The sequence below is a fragment of the Dreissena polymorpha genome, chromosome 4 (assembly GCF_020536995.1).
Source record: "Dreissena polymorpha isolate Duluth1 chromosome 4, UMN_Dpol_1.0, whole genome shotgun sequence".
NCBI classification, from domain to species: Eukaryota; Metazoa; Mollusca; class Bivalvia; order Myida; family Dreissenidae; genus Dreissena; species Dreissena polymorpha.
The window spans coordinates 127,648,434-127,672,971 of NC_068358.1; the positions used below are offsets into that span (position 1 = coordinate 127,648,434).

The 24,538-nt window shown below is 37.2% G+C and overlaps 1 protein-coding gene across 32 annotated transcripts in view; it reads left to right on the plus strand.

Annotated features, from left to right (window-relative positions):
* The window catches only part of LOC127877585 (elongator complex protein 1-like), a 97,708-nt gene extending 73,402 nt beyond the window's left edge, over positions 1 to 24,306 (plus strand). For 31 of the 32 annotated variants that reach the window (XM_052423565.1, XM_052423567.1, XM_052423582.1 and 28 more), the window contains 4 exons: positions 11,002 to 11,129; positions 12,284 to 12,438; positions 16,345 to 16,441; positions 22,996 to 24,306. In XM_052423565.1, the coding sequence (XP_052279525.1) occupies positions 11,002 to 11,129; positions 12,284 to 12,438; positions 16,345 to 16,441; positions 22,996 to 23,066 (451 nt within the window). In that variant the 3' untranslated portion in view covers positions 23,067 to 24,306. The remainder of the gene's footprint in view (positions 1 to 11,001; positions 11,130 to 12,283; positions 12,439 to 16,344; positions 16,442 to 22,995) is intronic. The other variant, XM_052423568.1, reaches the window with a different exon arrangement.
* Positions 24,307 to 24,538: the final 232 nt, after the last annotated feature.

Sequence of the window (24,538 nt, forward strand, 5' to 3'; positions counted from 1 at the left end):
TTGAAAGAAAAATAAATTCTCTTTAATATGATATAAATTTTAATAATCTTTAATTTATATTCGCTGCTCAACAATATTTATTGGATTCAAGTACAACGTCTGTGTCCCATTTCCTTTGTTTACTGCATTTTCGAGTATCTGCACTGACCCCCGGTTGTTTACAACACATTTGTGACCTGGCAAGGTTATTTGAATATTAATGATGTTGATATATTTATGTTCACCAATGAAATACGTTTCTGATGATATTCGCGAAATTGTACTATGTTACGTTTACGCGACGAAAAGTAGTTCAAAAGTCTATGAAAGTTTCTACAAAAAGTAATGTTATTTTTTTGATTTCGCATAGAAAATCACAAAATATAAGCTCTGATCTTTCTTTTGGTACCAGAATTATAAATCGGAAACGATATTAAGTACGTCACATTTATCATTAAAAACCACGTGTTGGGGAATTTTCAACGAGGCCAGAGGTGGAAATAGCGGCGCCATATTGGAAAATTTGATTAAGCTGATAGCATGATAGATAACCGTGATTTCTTCAAAAATTACTTTATATAAACCTAGAAAAGCGATAGCAATCAAATGGTAAGTTATTTTTTATTTTAATTATGTCATTTTTATACGCCTGTTTTAAGAGAATAATAATAGAAGTAGTTTTCATCCGATAATTGCAAAACTTGGTCAGAAGTTGAATCTAGACAATTTTTAGGTCAAGTTCGAATATGGGTCATATCGGGTCAAAAACTAGGTCACAGGGTCACTAAAACCATTTCAAGCGTTTAGCATGGTGTTTGCTGTCTAATTAAAGTAGTTCTCATCCGATCTTCACCAAATTTGGTCAGAAGTTGTGTCTAGACAATATCTACATGTAGGTCAAGTTCAAATATGGGTCATGCCAGGTTAAAAACTAGGTCACAAGGTCACTTTGTGCATTTCAAGCATTTAGCATGGTGTCCGCTCTCTAATTGAAGTAGTTTTCATCAGATCTTCACCAATTTGTGTCAGAAGTTGCTATTGTCAATTAAAAACTCACTTTTTACCAAGACAAACATTTAGCGCATTTAAAAGTGCGTTAATTCTGTGTTTTTTGTTATTATCTGTGTTTTCAGCGTTCAAAAGTGCATTTAAGTGCGAATTTTGTGCGTTTTTTCTTTCCACGTGCGTTATTTAAGTGAAACAGTTTGTTTTTTGTGTGTTTTCTTCAAGTGCGCTTTTGAGTGTAGATTTGAGCAGAATGTGTGTTTTTTTATCTAAAAAGTGCGTCAATTATCAAGGAAATGCGTCTTTTATCTAAGAAGTGTGTTTTAAGATTTACAAATGTGGGTTTTTCTCAAAAAAGTGTGTTTTTCTTTTTTGATGGGCGTCTTTTTAAGCATAAGTTAGTCTTTTATTTCATAAGTGCGTTTTTATCATATGATCTGTTTTAGAAGGATTTATCAAAACAAGACACATGTTTAACACACTTCTTAAAAAGTGCGTCTTTAACAACCGTTTTGTTGTACAGAAATTGAACAAGAAACAAAATTGTTGCAGGCTCTAACAATTTATTTGCATCAAATGAATAAACATAGACATATACCTCAGTAACCTGTTATAATACAAGGTGCAGTTTGAATTCAAAGCTGTTACTGGTTGTGCATATGAACCTGTTTAATGTTAATATACTTTATAATACAATTTCAATGCTTATAACTTTGCTTTCGTTTAAACCTCAAACATTTCTAAAAATGTCCACCTAAATCAGGCTGTGGGTTACTTATTTTAAATTAAAAATATTGAAAGTGTCAAAAATATTATGTGGGCTTGATAGTTTCAATTATATTTCCTCAACATAAAAAATAAGTATTTGAACTTTCTTATACTGATATTTATACCCCAATACAATTAATGTCTACCACATGGACTATTAACAGACATTTTATAAGGCAATTAAAATAATATTTATAATATTACTATTATTTGCTAACACCATTCAGCATGTTATATTAAAATATTCACAATTAAATATAATATGCTAATGGTGCTGTGTATTATCCAATAAATATTTTGGTGTTGAAATGACTGCCTTATCAGTGGATATTTCCCAGATTAAGCCGGCTGACACAGTATGGTGCCTCATAAACATTAATCCCTATCAGTGCTCCATCTAGGGCCTATTAAAGGTCACATAACCCCAAACCGGAACTCCTGTTTTAGGGTTACATGCAGTCAGTTTGATACTTAGCACACATTGTTGAGTGCATGCTGCCTAGGATTTGTAAAATACATTGCAAATGGTTAGTTTTGGTATCAACTTGAAGGTATATTTGTAAGCAATAAGAAAATAAGCCATTTTTTTGCTCTACTTTTTGTGTTGATGGTTCCCGGCTTTGAAAGTAGATCATACTATTTGAGCCCAAAATGGTCGCCTGCACAGATGTCAAAACAGTTTTGCCTATTCTAAGGTAAATATTTTGAGTTAGCACGTATAGAATTTAATGACATGCATTTTTTTCAAAAGATTATGCATTTATCTTTCCAATGATGTATGATGATATAGTGGGTATGCGCTTGATCATGGTGTTGATAGACTTTTGATTGGTTCAGGAACTATCTATCTGAAAACAAGCTGGTTGCAGCAACTGACTTTGAGGTAAATTTAGGTATATTTTTATTGAGCAACATTATGACTTATAATTCTAGTGTAAAATGTCTTGAAATTCTTTCAGCAGGAAGTATTGTGTGATGAAAACAATCAGTATTTACTACAATGTGTAAATCAACAATAAGTTTGTTGCAAAGGAGATTCAAAGTGGATGGTTAAAGTGATATGGTCTAGTTCAGCAACTGCCTGTATTTTTGGAATACTGAAGAGCAGTTGTAACAGGTTTGTATTTTCATTACTGCATTCCCTTTTCATTTAGTTTATTGAATTAATTATGATCATTATCATATTTATGTATTGTCACTTGAAAATGTAAATGGATGAGTAAATGTAATGCAATTTAACGGAAAAACAACATCATTTAAATTATTATGGCTGTATTTTATGCTTATTGTCATCTTAAATGTTGTTTATACCTATTTCTTGTCATTAATGAACAGATTTTTTCCCCCATATTAAATGAGAACTTTTATATTTTGAATTTGAAGGTAAAATCCCAAGGTGAAATTTACATTGATCGGAAGATCCTTTGGAAAGAATGTGCATCATTGCCTGCCAAAAAAGGGAGCAAAAGGGAGACTACCTGATGTATTGACTTTAATACCAGGTAACAGGTTTTACCCTGCACGTGCAGGCCAACTTGAGGAGAACAGGAGTGGGAAAATCGTGCCCTGTCCTTGACCAAGAAAAGCTGGATTTGTTGAGAGGTAAAATATACAGGTTATTGCATTTTAAAGGTGTCACACTTCCGACAGTCCACACAGCCAAATGAGACCACGTATCATGGTACATTTTCAAACAGTATTTTCTACCAAACGTATTTTCTTATAATTATTTATGAATAGCTTTAAGTCACATTTGATCAGGGGATTAGCATTGCACAAATAAACAACCAAAAACAACAAGCAAACAAACTTGTTTTGATTTAAATTTATAATTTTTATAGCAAACGAGATTACCATAACAGCAATATTTAACACTTACATTATAAAATATCTTTCAGGACCTGATCTCAAATGAGATTATGCACGAGACGCGCCGCGCAAAGGCCATGACAGTAGTTTTCAGACCTGATCAGCTGGTGAACTGCTCTATGAAGGGTGATTCAACCACCCCTAAGAGAGAGATTCGAGAGGGTCTCCTGATTGCCGAATGCTGCGCCATAGTTGGTATGATTTGCTTATTTTAGGGAAAAGGGTGATGTAAATAAATAAGTGTCCTATTGCCTCCATATCCAGTTTGAAACAAACATAATGCAATTAAACCAAATTTGACTCTAGCACATAATCTGTCTTGCGATAATTTAATGCTACTGCTATAATTTAAGAGTTACAAAAAATTATGTTTGTGTATAAAAAAGTTTTGGAGAATTTAACACAGACAGACAAAAATAACCTCAGTATAAAGTTAAATATAAACTTTTATTTTGAACCATCAAAAATCAAGGCACAGTAATTTGCCTCCTTGTCTCAAAAACATCTTTTGAAATCCTTCTAATGTAGATGATGTTAAAATGGAATACCTGAACTCATATTAATGGAAAAGTTTATTCCACCAAAATCAAGTCATTCAGACCGCGGTTGTGTGATAAAAACATAACCTTTAAACATTAATGAGGTGTGTGAATGCTTAGTATTAAACACAGTTTTAAGAATAAGTGAAAAGTTAACAAATCAGCATATATCATTCAATACTTCATTACAGAGATAGTTGCAGAGATAGATGCAAAGAAATCCGACCGTCGACCTGTGGCATGGGTTGAAAGGAAAATGAGCGCCGCACTCAATCGCCTCAAAGACCAGATAACCCGATTATATTAATTTCTTTGATAAATGTTTTCTTTTGTGTATAGTGATTGTTCAACATGATTCAACATTTTTCCTGTGTATTATTGTTATTATAAGTTTCACGAAGGTATAATGGTGTACTTTGAGTTGATATGCAAAACACGACTATTCAGGTTCGATCCTTTAATTCAACTGCCCGTCAACAACAATACAAATATATATGACGTCAAATAATAATAATAATAACGCGCTAATTCGCGGCAACCGCCAATCAACGTTACGTCTAAAATCTCATATAATATTCACGACATACTGGGGGCTGCAAAATGATAAAACAGAGTTTTCACATTAGTATACGAATACGATAATCATATTAACAAAATGCTTAAATATTTAAAAACAGTCCATCACAACAATATCATGATTGTCCATCAGTTTTTATTGGCACTTATCACTTCCGGTGGATAAAGTGTCGCTATTGGCCTTATGGTATACAATCCGTTACTGATTCGCACTTTCGTCTCGCAAACATGCCCGTCCCTTTCGGCAACAACATCGACGACCACGGCAAGTTTCCATCGACATCTCGGGCCATCATCATGGATCTGCACCACGTCCCCGGTGTTGATCGTCTGCGTGTTGGAACCAGACACCCGTTGGTGCAAAGGGAGTGACGTAAGGTATTCAGTCTTCCAGCGTCTGTATAACTGTTGTATGAGCAGCTCACGTCGCCTTGCCATGCGGTTAAATGTAGCATGATCGGCTGCAGGGACAGTACTCCCGGCATCGAATGTGACGTCATCGTGTGGCAGCGTTGTAACTTGGCGACCGTATAACAGCTGCGACGGGGTGATATGCGCGGGGTCTTTTAGATCTGATGATGCATACGTCAATGGCCGATCGTTAAGTACAGCCTCGATTTCTGTGACGATTGTAAGAATCGACGTAAGCTCGTTCAATGCCGTTGGCGTTGATTTCAGGCAGTCGTTCAAGCTTGGTGAATCACGTGACTGACGGCAGCTACAATCGTAGACGATGCGTATGGGTGTCGTTGATGATTCTTTTTCCACTGGGTGATGAGGGATGTAGTGCACTTGTTCAGCTGACTCTTGACCAAGTGGTACCCACTCGATGAAGCCAAGTCTTTCCTTCTCTGCTATGATAACACGATGTGCCCGAGGCACTTCCGGTTCATTGTGTGCGCAACCTCTGAATAGCCCCAACAGTTCTCTTCAAGGCTATGTTGTGGATTGTTGGTAGAGCAGGGTGGTCTTGCTTTCATGGTAGTTTGGCATGGTACCTTCCGTTGTCGTACTCAATAGCTGTCGCTTGGTATTGCTGTAGGTACTTGACAGACTTCCGGTCAGGTTCACAAGGTGAGATACCCATGTTCTCAAGACTCCAGAAATGTTCTAATATGCTGTGTTCTGGGGCGCGCGATGCAAGTATGTTCAAGATGTGCTTATCAGCTGACTCATGAGACGTGGAGGGCATCAGACCGGACAGTAAATAACCAATCTTAGACTTGACGGCGGTCGGCCCGTTCCCTCGAACAACATGATCTTCGACAATATCCCAATAGTGGTCAGCTCCAACGAGTAATGACATGTCAAATAACGTGTCACCTGTAACGAAATGAGCCAACTTCAATCTCCGCAGGTACGGAAGTTCCGCAGTCGATCTAAGATATCCGCATCTGATGGGAACCGCAATAGTGGGGACGATGAGTACACTAACAGATATCTTCTTTTTCTTCGAAACTATGTACACTGTTGTGCGTTCTAGTTGCTGTAAGCTTCTGTTATTACTTCCTCCGAATCCCGTCAGGCTAAGTGTTTCTATTCCATCACTCTCTAGTTGAAGATTGTCAGCAAGCTTTCTGGTGATAAAGGATCGCTGTGCGCCTTTGTCGACTAATATGGCGGCATCCGTTGTAGTGTGAGAGGACGAAACAGGGGCAATGGCGGTCTTTAATATAACGTCTGCGTTCGACCTCTTTGTAGACAAGAAGAATACGGCGGCTTCCGATTGCGGCGATTCAACTTCCGGTTTTCTTTGTAGCTCCTTACAGATAGAAGTGTGATGCTTCCGGTTGCAGTTTTGACAGCGTCCGTTTGACTTGCATTCTGTGATTTGGTGTTTACCCAAGCAGTTAAAACAAAGCTGTTTCTGTTTCACAACATTCATTCGGGCAGCAGTGTCAGGAAAGTTTTTACATTCACAACTTAAATGTTCTTGATCACAAAATGCACATGTTCTAGAATAATTTTGCGTATTCCTTTTGCCAAACTTGTTGCTAGGAGTGAATGAAGTCTTCTTACCATTCGCACTTGCATGAAACAATGCTGTTGAGTTGTAGTCACTAACTTCCGGCAACGCATAGGAACTTCCGGTGCCGATCTCGAGAATGTTGATTTCCTTGTTAATCGCTCGTCGCAGATCTTGCAAAAACCAGTCATTATTCTCGTTTACGCGGGCGAGATTTTTACGTATATCCATCGGCAATTTTTCCAATACTACTGGCACCAATAGGCTACTTTACATATCTTGATGTTGTCCTAGTGACTCAAGACCCCGGATATACGTTTCCATGCGGTCGTAAAACCCTCTCAAACTCGCGACTCTGGAAGTTGGTGATGGCAATTTCAATAACGCTTGCATGGTTGCATGAACAATTTTGCAATGTTGACCATACCTTTCACGTAACAATTCGACTGCGCGCGTGTTATTTGCATTCGTGAGTGCAAATCCTTCAATAGTCATGGCAGCTGTACCCTCCAACTGCGCTTTCAAATAATTGAATTTATGCACATCAGTCAAGTTGACATTGCAATGGATTGACGATTCGAATGAATCCCAGAACGATTGCCATTGTTATATATCACCGTCAAATCGTGGACGTGTTAATTTTGGCAATTTATGAGTACTAGATGTACTTATCTCGGGCGCTGACTGGCCGCTGTTGTTTGACGAATTGGTGTTCACCCTGCGTTGGTTGTTTGGTGGTAGTGGACCGGATGCCTGCTGACTACCGGAACCGGATGCATGCGATAATAAATCAACGGCGTTTGTGATGCCAATGTTAGGCCGCTGTAGACGCTGCTTGTATCTTCGTAGTTTGACCTCTACGTTGAAGGTATACTCTTCTGCCTCCACCATCTCTGGCGCAGCGTCGGCGTCGGTGAGCGAGAGAATTTTATCATTGTGGACTAGCAGACATGCCACTTTTTCTTCTAATTTCTCGATAAGCGTTTGAAACTGAATGTCATCGTCTTCATCGCTCGCTTCTTCTATTTTATTGACGAAACGGTTAATAATATTTTTCAAACCTAGCCGCTGGCCTAGTAACTTCTCTATTGTCGTCGGCATTTTACTGTTTGTTCACGGCACCAATTTCACGAAGGTATAATGGTGTACTTTGAGTTGATATGCAAAACACGACAGTTCAGGTTCGATCCTTTAATTCAACTGCCCGTCAACAACAATACAAATATATATGACGTCAAATAATAATAATAATAACGCGCTAATTCGCGGCAACCGCCAATCAACGTTACGTCTAAAATCTCATATAATATTCACGACAATAAGTATGCTATTATAAGTATGTTTATTTGTAATTTAATTATGTATTTTTCACCACATTGTCATCATTTAAATTAAATTGATCATGTATGTTAATAAATGGAATAATGTTGGATTATATTAAAGTGTAAAATGTATTTATCTCGTAATTATTTAAAATATAATAGTATACCTACATTTTATTTTTATTGCATATCTGCATTTTAAACTTTGACATCATGCAATTGAATCTACTTTGTTCAGGCAAAAGATGCACCTTAAACACACATGTGTGCTTTCAAAAGTGCGTTTTTTACTGCCATTCATGTGCATAATATGTGCGTTTTATGTGGGTTAAAACTGCGCTATAAGTGAGTTGAATGTGTGCTTTTTAACTCACTTGAGTGCAGTTAAAACTCGTTAAAAAGGGCACATTTTACCAACATGTGTGCTTTTATGTGGGTTTTAACTTCGCTTAAAGTGTGTTTAATTGTGCGCTTTTATCAGTACTGACTAATTAAAGCTCACATTAAACGCACTTAAAAGCGCAGTTTTTAACCCACATTAAAGCGCACATTTTACACACATGAATGGCAGCAAAAAACACACTTATACAAATGCACACATTAACTCACTTAAAAGCATAGTTTTTATCCACATAAAAGCGCACATTTTGACACAGTCATAAGCATACTTTTTCTTATCTAGTTAAAGCGCACTTTAACCCACATAAAGCGCACATTTGACGCAGTTCCTATTTGTTTTTTGATTTGGTAAAAACTCACTTGGTAAGAAAAAGCGCACATAAAACGCAGTGCCAATACTACCACGTTAAACACACGCTAAACGTACATTAAACGTATGTTTTGTACACTTTTTCCACAAGGGTGTGTGTAGATGATATGTAGGTCAAGTTCAAATATGGGTCATGGTAAAGTTATCAAGTTGTCAAAAGCCTTAAAACGGGCGTATCTTGTGACAGTTTGGCACTCTTGTTTATGTTGATTTCCCTTTATTCATTACAAAACAGACGATCAAATTTCATTCAGATTGGTTGTGTGGATATTCGTACCGAGTTTCAACAGTCTGCTGTCAAAATGCCTCTTTTTATTGCATTTATGTTGCAAAATACATAAAACCTTATGCAAATAAACGCAACCGAAGTATTTTAATGTGTTTCTTAGTATATATTTAATGTCAAATGACCTATAATTGTAATGTTTAATGCATATGAAATACTTGATTAAATGTATTTATTTCGAACTCAGTACGTTCGTACCATTGACTGGCATTGTGTTTTTGTTCTCATTAATTTTTTTATAGTTTAATTTGTTGACTCTTGAACGTTTTTTCTTTTTATTTTAGAAAATATTTATTTAAAAAAAACAACGTTAATCGTAATTTTAAATAATGAATAATGCCTTGTTACAGTTTATTTTAATTGTTGTTGTTTTTTAATACATTCAGAATCGGTACTGACTACAGTGTTTGGTATGTTCAAAGTATTTGTAACTGATAATTGGTGGTTAAGGAATTTAGACAAATAATGGTTTACATGGAAGGATTTATTTTTAACAAATCCTAGAATTTTATATTTATATTACATTAAACCACATGAGTTTGAAATTCTATCCATAAAGCCAATCTAATGGCTAAATAATAAAAAATATACCCCTATATAGTATAGTATAGTCTATATATTATATAGGGGTATATATTTTTATTATTTAGCCATAAGATAAGCTTTATGGATAGAATTTAAACTCCTGTGCTTAAACATTGAAAACTAAAACTATATTTATTTTAGCACAATTTCATTTTTTTTTTTTCAGGATCAGCTGAGTATATTACACAATGGCCTTTGTTCCCCGGACCATTCTGTGAACAGCAGAACATAACCAATTGTGATCTGCAGAATGAGAAAATTAGCAAATTTAACCATGATTTTGCACTATCAAGTGGACTTGGACTACATTGAATGTTTAGTTTTTTATATTAGTGACATGTTGTGTTGTTTTATTGTATTTTGTGATGTCTTTATTTGAGAAAAAAAGTCAAAAATAAAAATATATTTTTTGTGATATTAATGTGTCATTTTCTTCATTATAGTTCATACTATGCAAAAACTAAGCAAAGAAATGAATAGAGCATGAAAAAAATACATAAAACTGCCAAATTTGAACTCTCTATCTTCTTTAGAACAAAAGTTATGTCAATTTCTCTGTAATAACATAAGGCAAAGGTGCTGTGATTTAACGCATTTACTATGTAGTAATAAGTACCAATATTTTCCAATAAATCGACAAAATTTCCAAGACAAAAATTGTCATAACTTCTCTTCCGGTGGGGATATTTTAACAATTCAAACTGTTTTGGAAAGCTGTTTGAAATATCTATCTAGCTAAATTAATAAAACTTATGTATGACAAATTTTAAAATTTAACAGAGGTTGCCAGTAACTCATGGAGCTGCACATTTTGAGTGGTGAAAGGTCAAGGTCAAATTTATGGCTTCAAAGCGGCGCTAGAGGGGGAATTGTGTTTTTGACAAACATCTCTTGTTAATCTTGAAAAACAAACTTAGAAGTCACAGTTTTCATCACGTCTTAATGAAATTTTGTCAGAATGTATTAATTAATGAAATCTGGCTTGGGATTGTATATGGGTCTGATAGAATTAAAGTTGATGTAGCAAGGTTAGTCAGGTGAGCCATTCAGGGCCATCTTGGCCCTCTTGTTAATTGTCTCAGTACTCAGCTCATTTTAACAAAATAAAACTGTTTTGATTGGTTGTATAATAATACAACATGTGTATAGTAATTATTAACATTATTACACTCAAACATCAGGAAAAGCTGGACCATACAAACAAATGATATTGCAAATGCTTGAGTAGATGAATTGGTATGATACCAGTCATGTGGAAACATTGCTTGATTGTCTGTGATATTTGTTTTGAAAATATAGGTTAAATGGACAAAGTAAGAAATTGTTATTCTTTGTAGTCGTTCGGTAAGGAACAGAAGGAAGGCAGAGCACAAGAAATGGCGATTAAAGGAAGGCAGTGAATTTGAAGACTGTGCTCTGATTGCATCCCTGGCCAAGATAGTTAAATATGTGGATGGACTTAGAGGTAAGTCGAGCTTTCAGAATCTCCAGGAGGAAGTGCAGTGTCCGTATTTACAAAGCTTGTTTTTTATAATTTACAGAAATTTCTTAAATTCATAAAGTTCTTGAGTTCTCATACTATTTAATGATTAAGTACTTTTTAAGTATTTTTTTTCTAAACAACAAAAATTGCTTATAGGATTAATATTTTACCAATTTAAAAGCAGGGATTTTAAAATGATAATTTGATCTTACTTTTCCATTTTAGTACCAAGAAAGAGTTAAGATTTCTCTTTGGCACCTTATCCTAACTTTCTGCTGTACATGTATGTATGTTTGTTTCTGAACTCACATGTCAGACTGAGGTAATCCGTATGCATCGGAGTTGTTGTGTAATTATAGTTTAAAGAGTCCAGCCTCCCTAACTAATTATTTGACCTGCATTCTGGGAAACACTGGGCTCAATGCATTTGTGTGTCGTCTCAGATTAGACTATGCAGTCTGCAGTCAGGGACTACACTTTCTGCTTATGTGGAATTTTTCGTTTAAAACAGGTCTCTTTAACCAAATATCCAGGATAATCTGGGAACACACTTTTTGCCTAGTTTTCTCAAAATGAGGCTTATTTTAAAATCTTATTCTTTATTTTATTACAACTTTTTTTCTATATGCAGTATATTAATGGTACATTTTTATGCTCCCCCAAAATTTATTTTGGGGGGAGCATATAGTCGCCGCTTCGTCTGTCCGTGCGTGTGTGCGAATGTCTGTCCATCCGTGCACAATTTTTGTCCGGGATATTTCTCAGCAACTAATGACCGAAATTAAATGAAACTTTATGGGAAGCTTCACTACCAAGAGATGTGCATATTATCAGCGGGTTCTGGTCAGATGATTTTTCACAGAAATATGGCCCTTTTAAATTTTCCATAAAAAAACTATTGTCCCCCCAACTACTGTGCCCTCAAGACGTTTTCTTTTATCTGAATATATAGTGCAATATTGTGACCAAAAAAAACCTTTTGGGAGCATCACCCGTCTCCGACAGTTTCTTGTTTTATGTAGTTTAGAATTTCTGCAGACATGGAGGCCACCCTCACAGTCAATTTCAATTTTTAGCAAACAATGGCTGCGAAGTTTTTCAAAACATGGTTCTATGTTTATCTGCTATGTTTTCAGACGAGGTGAGATCTCTAGTGCGAACATTGGTGATGTTCCATTATGACAGCAAGGGGGCGGAACTTCAGAGGCAATATGACACCTTCCTGACATTGATTGACAGCTATCTTGGGGAGATTTGGTTGGAAGAGGACCAGGAGGCAGACGTCAAACCGGTTTGATATGCTGTTTGAGTTTGATTTGAGCCTGGCTCTGGGACAACGGGGCCTAAGGCATGTGTGTCAAGTGATAAGTACCAGATGAGCCTGTGCAGTCTGCACAGGCCAATCAGGGACAACACTTTCCTCTTTAATGTAATTCATATGATGTCCTTTCTAAGCGAATGTCCAGTTTAAAATGGAAGGTTTTGTACCTAATTAGCCTTTGCCAGTTATTGAAATGGAGATTTAAATCTACAAGCAAGTCGGGCTAGTACTATGGGTATTTGAACAAGCCCCAGTCAGATTTTACTAGCCCAAACTTTTTTGTTAAAAATGCAGATAAACATAACATAAAATATCCAAAGAAGCATTCATTTATTCAATCTTTAGAATACAATACAAATCTCTTATTAATTTCATCCTCATCCAAGTTAGCTTCTTCGTCATCTGAGCCAGCCTCTTTCGGATCCTGAAATAAGAAGAAATTAATTTCACACACAGATTTCAATCAAATCACAATTATAAATATATACATAAAGTTTAGGTAAAAAATTAGCAGAAATGTATCCCATATATCCATGTGAAAGAGAGAGCAAACCTGAACCACCAGAAAATATATAAGCAATTCAGTGCCAGGTTATTCTACAAAAAGCCAGTTGACAAATGCATCAATCACAGTTACCTCAGATTCGCATTCCTCAACGACATACTTGAATGACAACTGTTCGGCCATTACTCTCTGTTTCCCGAACGCAACGCAAAACATTTATTTTACATAATAGTAATCCGGGAACCACAAAACCATGTGCTTTATGCGCAGTTATCCAATTATCGGCTGATTGCCCAGCACGTGTGCGCAGTGTGTTAAAACATAAGCGGCTGTTGATTTAAGCGGCTCAAAACTTTGTTTACAAATATTGAAAATGAAAGTGGAACTCTTTTTCTGTTTAATGAATTGTACAAGCACGTCGGGCTTGTAATATTGGATTTCCTACAAGCCAGAAAGAAAAAATACTAGTTTTTTGCTGTCGGACTAGTGCGAATTTCGACGACTGCTTTGCAGACTGCACTGGCTAATCTGGGACGACATTTTACTCACATGCGTTAAGCCCCGTTTTCCAAAAGCATGGCTCATTTATAATGGTTTTATAAAAAATTATTCTTTTAATTGTGTACACATGTAGTCTATAATAATTTGTTGGTTATGTACCTTTACAAAACGTAGCATTAAACTAGAAATGGCGCGGCAGAGGCCGACGCGTATCCCCACGCCGAATGTTTGACCTAGGTGTGCCCCAGGGTTGGTAATGGGGCCATGCATAGCTGAGATTGACCGTATTGTCATAAGAGAAGTTCATCATCAATTAGAAGTGAATTGGTGTAGAAATGAAGAAGTTATAGTAAAAGGCAATTTTGGGTGGGTGTGACATATGTGGGCAGGGCGCCCCAGGGTTGGTAATGGGGCCATGCATAGTTGAGATTGACCCTAATGTCATAAGAGAAGTTCAGTATCAATTTGAAGTGAATCCGTGTAGAAATGAAAAAATTATAGTAAATGGAATTTTTTGGTGGGTGTGGCCTATGTGGGCGGGCGCCCCAGGGTTGGGATTGGGGCCATGCATAGTTGAGATTGACCCTAATGTCATAACAAAAGTTCAGTATCAATTTGAAGTGAATCCGTGTAGAAATGAAAAAATTATAGTAAATGGAAATTTTTGGTGGGTGTGGCCTATGTGGGCGGGGCGCCCTAGGGTTGGGAATGGGGCCATGCATGGTTGAGATTGACCGTATTGTCATAGGTGAGGTCCAGTATCAATTTGAAGTGAATCGGTGTAGAAATAAAGAAGTAAATGTAAAATAACCTAAAAAAATGAGTGATAATTTCTGACGCGGCCCCACCCCAACCCCTATAACTTTTGACCCAGGGGTCAGATCAAAATTCCAAATAGTGCAGGGTCGCACATATGCTCATAGCTACCATGTGTGTAAATTTCAAGGTTCTAGTGCTTTTAGTGTAGGAGGAGATAGTGGCCAGGACGGACGGACAGACGGACGGACGGACGGACAGACGGACGGACGGACGGCGGAGATCACCACAATATCCCCACCTTTTTTTCAAAAAGCGTGGGGATAACAATATTTGCTACTCTTTATAATGATTACGCACAATACGTGTTCATATGCATGTGACAGTTGTATGAGATCAATTTAAAGAACACCTGCAAAGGTTGATATTCAATATTATTATACCTCACTTTTATTCACAATGCTTAACTCCCATAGGCCATCATGACATAGAAATACTGTCAGACCCAGCGGGAAAAAATTCTGTCCAAAAAATACTCTCGCCTGCTTAAAAATTATACTGTCCCATTCGCACATGCGCAGTACGCAGTTTTGCATTTGTAAACAGACGATTTATATTGTTCATATTTGAATAGTTGTTTCGATATAATAATTTTTAACCAGGTTTTCCGAAGGAAAAAACTGGTTATTAGATTGGCGAATGCGGGCGGGCTGGCGGGCGGGCGGAACAAGCTTGTCCGGGCCATAACGATGTCGTTCATTGTCAGATTTTAAAATCATTTGGCACATTTGTTCACCATCATTGGACGGTGTGTCGCGCGAAATAATTACGTCGATATCTCCAAGGTCATGGTCACACTTTGAGTTCAAAGGTCAAAAATGGCCATAAATGAGCTTGTCCTGGCCATAACTATGTCATTCATTGTGAGATTTTAAAATCATTTGGAACATTTGTTCACCATCATGGGACGGTGTGTCGCACGAAAGAATCACGTCAATATCTCCAATGTCAAGGTCGCCACGACTAAAAATAGATTATTTTTTTTAAACAAACTTACAAAGGGGGTTAATTTTGTTTGTTCATTTCAAAAGTTCAGTTTGAGTTTTCTCCCTTTATCAGATTTTTTTTCACAATGAAAACCTGGTTTTGTGACAATTTTGTCCCTTGTTTTTTTACATATTTGACAGGGTGACAGTAAATTTGTCAACTTTCGGAAAAATATTGTCAACCGAGGCTTCCTTATTTCCTCAAGTTGACAAATTTACCGTCACCTTGTCAGATATGTAATATTTATATTTATATTACCAGTATGTCGCACATGAACACGTTGAGTTTGTTTGTTAATTCATGGTGATGTGATGTAAATAAAGTTGAGCTGTTATTCCATAGGAGATATTAGGTCTTGTAGACTACAGGAATACTAATAACAATAGGCATATGTGTGCTCATGCACAGGTGCCACATGATAGATCTTGATTGTATCCCAGCAAACACATTTTTAGATGGGGTATACTGGACTCACTCTGTCTGTGGGTTTGTCAATCTGTCAGTCAGGATAAAACATTATTTTGTGTAGCAAACTGCTTCCACATTTTATCAGGCAATTAAAGGGAAACTTCAAAGGTGTTGAAGTATGAAGCACTGTCATGAAGTATAGATGTGCATTGCAAAACACTTTTTCATGCCCAATGGTCCACACATTTCTGAGGTGTTTGCTTTTGAACATATCTGAATAAGTGTTGCTGGTGTATTAGAAACGACTTAAGAAAGCTTTGGTCATGAATCTTGCACTTGGAAAGTGGGGCTTAACGCACGTTCGCAAAGTGTCATCCCAGATAAACCTGTGCAGACTGCATGACACTCACTGCCTTAAAAGGTTGGTTTAAGGGAAGTCTCTTCTTAGCAAAAATCCAGTTCACTTGGAAAGTGTGCGATTTGGGAAAATAGGGCTTAATGCATGTGCATAAATTGTCTTCCCAGATTAGCCTGTGCAGTCCAGAAAGACTAATCAGGAACAACACAACAGCACAGACTAATCTTGAAAGACACGAAGCACATGCATTAAGCCCCATTTTCCCAAATGGCTGGCCTTATGTATACTGCCCTTATTGCAGGTGCTGGGTCCCACAACGACTGCCAATTCGATAGCCCTTTCCCTGCAGCAGGGGCATGGTCAACAGAGTGAGTCAGAGGAGGGGACAGAGAAAACAGGTCAGTCTATAACACTAGTGTACATTTCCTACTTCACCTGTTGATTGTTGTGTATTACAGTCATACAAAAGCATGATCTTATAGCAATCAACTGTTCTTAGCTAATGTGGTCACCTTATGTCCCACGTCCATTGTTGTCAGTTGAGAACTTTTAGCTCGTTAGCACACAGGATGCCACATTTTTTCATCCAATTTTGATACCATTTCCCTAGAATGTCTATCTTTACAATATTATGAATCTGGGTCATGTTTGTATGAAAAATAGATCAACAGGTCAAATTTTAAAATCATTGAAAACCTCGTTACCACACTAGAGGCAACCTTGGTGCTGCTCCAACTAGTGGTGGATAACGCTGTTGTCCATCCCAGGACAGGTGTTTACTGGGATTACTCTTAAGTTTGTGTACATTTAAAAATAATATTTAAAAAGTGCGTCTGAAAATTTAGAATAAAAAATAATATTTAAAAAATACAGGTGCCTGCACATTTTGAGACAAAAAATACAGGTTTTCAACATTATAGAGACATTATGAAATATTCCATTGACAATTGTGTAAGGGTATGTTATGTGTATAGCGTCAATTGTTTAAAAAAATAATAGCATGTGCTTGTATAATACCATGTCGTATAATATGAATTACTGTTATCTATGTTTCCCTTTAAGATGTCGGATGACTCCATTGTGTTTTACCGGTTTACTTATTTATTTATCCAATAAACCAAATGTAATGATCCATTGCCTTAAGGCATTCATCTGCTAGGTTAAATATCCTTTATCTGGTTATAAAAACGTAAAATCAAAGTGTCCCTGGATCAACGCAGAGGGGCAAACATTCAGATAAAATAAAAATATATAATAAACTGTCCGAACATTAAAGAGTCATTAAATATGCATGAAAACTCGTATGTCTGAACATTAAGAGTCACGAAAAATAATTATTTGTACTAAAAATGGGCATGTCTATAAAAAAATTAGAGTAATTATGGTAATCCTACTGAATCGAATGAACAACACTGAAGTCCCATATCTCTGTTACAAGCAAGCCTGCTTTTGAAAGGAGAGGCAGTGCACAGATCAAGACACAACCCTGCGCATCATTCTGGAACAATCCTTGGAGTGGAAATTGACCCTATTCATCAACTTAATTGCCTTTGAGAAGGCTTTCAATCATATTGACAGGCATTGCCTATGGAAAAGTGAGACACGGATTGCATGAAAAGATCATCAGGAAGTCTTATGATGGGATAATCTGCAGAATCTTTTACGGCAGGGAGCTCACTGACGCCTTCAGATCCAAATTGAGGCAAGGCTGCCTACACTCAGCTTTACTGTGCCTCGCCATCAACAGAGGCAAGGCTGCCTACACTCAGCTTTACTGTGCCTCGCCATCAACAGAGGCAAGGCTGCCTACACTCAGCTTTACTGTGCCTCGCCATCAACAGAGGGAAGGCTGCCTACACTCAGCTTTACTGTGCCTCGCCATCAACAGAGGGAAGGCTGCCTACACTCAGCTTTACTGTGCCTTGCCATGAACAGAGGCAAGGCTGCCTACACTCAGCTTTACTGTGCCTCGTCATCAACAGAGGCAAGGCTGCCTACACTCAGCTTTACTGTGCCTCGCCATCAACAGAGGCAAGGCTGCCTACACTCAGCTTTACTGTGCCTCGCCATCAACAGAGGCAAGGCTGCCTACACTCAGCTTTACTGTGCCTCGCCATCAACAGAGGCAAGGCTGCCTACACTCAGCTTTACTGTGCCTCGCTATCAACAGAGGGAAGAGCAAGGTGTTCAAGACCAAGGAATCCGAAAGACCCCTCACAGTTTAAGGCCATGTACTGGAATATGTGGGAAGCTTCACCTATCTGGGCAGCATGCTGGACACCAATAGTGGAATGGATGCAGACTTCATGGACAACCATAGTGGAATGGATGCAGACTTCATGAACAACCATAGTGGAATGGATGAAGACTTCATGAACATCCATAGTGGAATGGATGCAGACTTCATGGACAACCATAGTGGAATGGATGAAGACTTCATGAACAACCATAGTGGAATGGATGCAGACACCATGAACAACCATAGTGGAATGGATGAAGACTTCATGAACAACCATAGTGGAATGGATGCAGACTTCATGGACAACCATGATAGTGGAATGGATGAAGACTTCATGAACAACCATAGTGGAATGGATGCAGACTTCATGGACAACCATAGTGGAATGGATGCAGACTTCATGGACAACCATAGTGGAATGGATGCAGACTTCATGGACAACTATAGTGGAATGGATGCAGACTTCATGGACAACCATAGTGGAATGGATGCAGACTTCATGGACAACCATAGTGGAATGAATGCAGACTTCATGGACAACCAAAGTGGAATGGATGCAGACTTCATGGACAACCATAGTGGAATGGATGCAAACTTCATGGACAACCATAGTGGAATGGATGCAGACTTCATGGCCAATTATAGTGGAATGGATGCAGACTTCATGGACAGCCATAGTGGAATGGAAGCAGACTTCATGGACAACCATTGTGGAATGAATGCAGACTTCATGGACAACCATAGTGGAATGGATGCAGACTTCATGAACAACCATAGTGAAATGGATGCAGACGCCATGAACAACCATAGTGGAATGGATGAAGACTTCATGAACAACCATAGTGGAATGGATGCAGACTTCATGGACAACCATAGTGGAATGGATGAAGACTTCATGAACAACCATAGTGGAATGGATGCAGACTTCATGGACAACCATAGTGGAATAGATGCAGACTTCATGGACAACCATAGTGGAATGGATGCAGACTTCATGGACAACCATAGTGGAATGGATGCAGACTTCATGGACAACCATAGTGGAATGGATGCAGACTTCATGGACAACCATAGTGGAATGGATGCAGACTTCATGGACAACCATAGTGGAATGGATGCAGACTTCATGGACAACCATAGTGGAATGGATGCAGACTTTATGGACAACCATAAAGGAATGGATACAGACTTCATGGACAACCATAGTGGAATGGATGCAGACTTCATGGACAACCATAGTGGAATGGATGCAGACTTCATGGACAACCATAGTGGAATGGATGCAGACTTCAGACCCTGCACAGGTTAATCACCAGCAGCCTTCCATCAGGTGGAGAATATCTGGGGATTGAGTAAGATAGGCGCCACTACCAAGATGAGGCTCCTCAATACCATCGTGAAGCCAATACTCCTCTATGGAGCAGACACCTTGATAACCACTGACTTCACGATGAAGAAAATCCAGGTCTTCATTAACACCAGACTTAGGAAGATCTGCTGGCCAGAGAGAGAACAAGGAAAGACGTAAGGAGAATAACAAAGCAGCAGCTTGTTGAAGAAGACATCCTTTAGAGACATTTGGGGTGGATAGGCCACACCCTCCCCAAGCCTGCATCCAATACAACAAAGCAATCCTTCACCTTGAACCTCAAAGGGAAGTGGAAGACAAGGCAGCTTAAAAACACTTTAAATCGAGACCTGGATGCAGATGGGCAAGATGTTGGAACAGCACATTTGTCCCAGATATCTCCAGAGGACACATTTATGACCCAATCTTCATGTAACTTAATCAGAATGTTTATTGTGAGAATATATGAACTTGTTCAAATCTGGATCAGACATATCTAAAAACTAGGTCACAAGGTCAGATGTTAGACAAAATAACTTTCTTACCACTCTAGTGATCACATGTATGACTTAAACTTATTGAACTGTGGTGAGAATGTTTATTGTAGCAATATCTTTGCAGATTTTCAATCTGGGTCTTGTTTGTCAAAATAAAAAATAAAAATAAACTTTGTTAATACTCTATTGGTCACATGTATGGCTCAAGCTTGATGAAACTTTTATAAGATTGTTTCTCTTGACTAATTTGGGGCTTTGTTCACAAAGCTCCTTATATTAAAACATAAATATTAAAATACTTAAAAATAACAGAGCAAGAGACATCAGGATTTTCATGAAGCAGCACATATCATATCTTTTACAGAAAACTTATCTAAAATTTTGCCCAAAGTACAACATAAGATTGGCCAAAAGTACAACATTAGATTTGCCTAAAGTACAACATGAGCTTTGACAAAAGTACACCATAAGATTTGCCTTAAGTGCAACATAAGATTTGCCTGAAGTACAACATAAGATTTGCATAAAGTACAACATAAGATTTGGTAAAGTACAACATAAGATTTGCCTTAAGTACAACATAAGATTTGCCAAAAGTACAACATAACCAAAAGAACAGCAAAAGATTTGCCTTAAGTTCAACATAAGATTTGCCTTAAGTACAACATAAGATTAGCCTTGTAAACAACATAAGATTGCCCTAATGAGCTTTGATAATATCAGCCCTGGGTCAAGTTTTCCCAAAAACTTGGTCACCTTGATGTCTTCGACAGTTGATGTACCTTAGACTCAGTGGAGCGATTTATGGCCCTCTTGTTTTAATCTTAACTATTTGTCGAATAGTCCGAGCTATGCTACTCACTCAAACATCGATGGCAACCTGTAATGCTCTGGTTGAGATACACATCTTCATATCACCGTTTCTACTGCAGGGATTCATTTGAAATGTCATTCATGTGAAAGAGATAACTGTGTTGGCTGTGTTATGTCACAGACCAAAGTGCATACCTCTGACCTGCAATTAAGCAGGGTTATGCACCCATTTTGTTCTTAAAAATTGGTTTAAGGTAAACATGCAACTTCTACATATCACTGTTTCATCTACAGGTATTCAATTAAAACTTCACATGTGTGTTCAAGGTCACTGTTATAGGTAGCATACCAAGTTGCAAACTCCAACCTGCAATGTAGCAGACATTTTTTGGTATCTGTTTTGTGTAAAATTTTGTAAAGGTATAAGTGCAACATCTCCCTATCACTGTTTCTATTTCAGGTATTCAATTAAAACTTCACACATGTTTTTGACTAATTGTGTCCTGTGACTGACCAAGTTCAATTAATCATACCTGAAATCATAGAATTTTGTACTTAAAAAATTGTGGTTTAAGTTTGCATGCAACTACTCCATATTTGGTATATGTACTACAGATATTGAAATATTAGGTAACATTTGTGTTCAAAATCTTAATGAACACTCACTGATCAAGGCTTTTAACTTTGACCATCCTTAAAGCATGATCAAGACAAAAAATGTGTTGTTTAAATGTGTGGGTTTTTTATGTACATACTATTTCATTTTGTAAAATTACTTAATTTATTGGTGTTATGCAGTTGAATAACTTTTACTTACTGCAGTGCAATAGTGAGTAGTGCTCATGCCCATAGTTTTACTTCATGAACATTTCATGTATATCATTACTTTACTACTACTGATTTTCCGATTTCGAGAGAAACAGTATTGTATAATACATTTTACCAAAATGCTACTGAGCGTTTAAATAACACGACCAGAGTGATAAGTTATTATTCTAAAAGAAATTATTATATTTGTATGCCCCCTTTCGAAGAATAGGGGGCATATAGTGATCGGACTGTCCATCTGTCTGTCTGTCCGTCTCTCCGTCACACTTTGCGTTTAGGTTATGAAAAATGCTCATAACTTCTATGTCCCTTGAGATCTAACCTTCATATTTGGTATGCATGTGTATATGGACAAGGCCTTTCCATACCCACAAACATTTTTACCCGTGTGACCTTGACCTTGAACTTAGGGTCCGCGTTAAGGTTTCTAAATCTGCGTTTAGGATTCGAAAAATGCTCATAACTTCTATGTCCCTTGAGATATAACCTTCATATTTGGTATGCATGTGTATATGGACAAGGCCTTTCCATACCCACAAACATTTTTACCCGTGTGACCTTGAAATTTGGGGTCCGCGTTTAGGTTTCGAAAAATGCTCATAACTTCTATGTCCCTTGAGATATAACCTTCATATTTGGTATGCATGTGTATATGGACAAGGTCTTTCCATACACACACATTTTTTTACCCCTGTGACCTTGACCTTGAACTTAGGCTCCCCGTTAAGGTTTCGAAATCTGTGTTTAGGTTTCAAAAAATGCTCATAACTTCTATGTCCCTTGAGAAATAACCTTCATATTTGGTATGCATGTGTATATGGACAAGGCCTTTCCATACGCACAAACATTTTTACCCCTGTGACCTTGACCTTGAAGTTAGGGTCCGTGTTTAGGTTTCGAAATCTGCGTTTAGGTTTTGAAAAATGCTCATAACTTCTAAGTCCCTTGAGATATAACCTTTATATTTGGTATGCATGTGTATATGGACAAGGCCTTTCCATACGCACACACATTTTGACCCCTGTGACCTTGACCTTGAACTTAAGGTCCGCGTTTAGGTTTCGAAATCTGCATTTTGGTTTCGAAAAAAGCTCATAACTTCTATCAAGCGTTTATAGTGGGCATAAGTCATCCTATGGTGACAGCTCTTTTTTTACTATACTACCTTAGTAGCCATTGATATAATCCTTTATAGTGAGAAAACGTTAATAATGATTTATTTTTCAGACCCAATAATAAAGTTTGCGCCAGTGCTACAAAAGGACAAAAAGTGGAAACTTTATGCCTTGGAAACATGAGCACTGAAGAAACAATGAGCATGTGTACAGACAGAGGCAGGCTTGAGATAGCATGATGTGCAATATGTGGAAGATGTTTACCACCTAGAGTATCGGACACTGAAGTTGTTACAGTTGTTATATTGTTGCAGAGATTTACTACTACTACCTACTACATAAAATAATGTTTAACAATAACAATAATTTAGTATGCATTCTATGACCAAGTCATGTTAATAAAACAAGTGAAATTTGGATAAAAAGACTGTTAATATTGCCAATATGAAGGTACATATATTGATATATGTTTGTGACAAATGTTTTACTGAAATTATGATGTATTATGTACACAGTAACAGAGTAGAAATATTGTCTTTAAATTTGTAATAGTTCCCTTAAAAAATGTCTTAGAAATGGCTAATGTCTTAGAAATGGCGCAGCAATTTTTCAGGCGGGTGGACATGAGTTCAGCTTAGAAGCTTAGAAAGGGGATATTTAACCATAACTGACCTTCAAAAACACACAAAGCTGCCTTTGTAGAAGCCTGTAATTGGCAGTAGCTCACATTTTGCACAACAAGCAGCAATCTACATGTACACTTTACTTAAATGCCAAGTGCAAAGTCCTCATGGTTATCTATTGTGAGCACCCTATGTTCAGAAATGTGAGCCATGTTAACTTTTAGGTCATTACCTCTCTAGAGGCGGCAGTTTTTATTCAATCTTGATTAAAGTTGTTGGTCAGAATTTTTTTATTTTGACACTTTCTAAGCCGAGTTTGAATCTTGGTCACATGCGTCAGAAAACTAGGTCAGTAGGTGTCCATGTCGAATATAAGATAAATCGGGTAACCACCATTGAAGTCACATTTACTACTCAATTTTGATGAAACTTGAGAATGATTATCTTTTAGATATGTATGCAAAGTTTTAATAAGGGTCACATGCATCCAAAACAAGGTCACCTATTCACGTCTTGGACAATAGTTGCAACATTAAACAGGTACCGATTTACAGGACTGGACCAAGCTGATAATATATTTACGGTTTTAAATATGTGGCAAATTGTAATGTGGTCCATCTTTATTGTAGCTCATCTTTATAACATCATAATGATACAGATTGCTCAATTTGCTTGACACTGGTTAAGGATGTATGCTGCAGTTTTAATGAAAATTTTGTTATATCTGGAATTTGCTAATTTTTGTTATTTAGCTAGAACCATCTATTGTGGATAGAAAAGTAAAATTAAAAATCATTGGTCATTTTTTTAAACAAATAAGGTAATAACTTAAAAAATAGGGTAAATTAAAGAAAAATTGTTGAAAACAACCTCTATTTCTGTCAAAATATATCATACTGATTCAATTTGACTGCAAATTCATTTTTTTAAAAACATCAATCGAATGATTAATGTTTTTTATCAGTTTTTAACAACAACAAAAACTACAGAATTTTACATATGAAAATTAATAAAATGCACACAAATCATTTT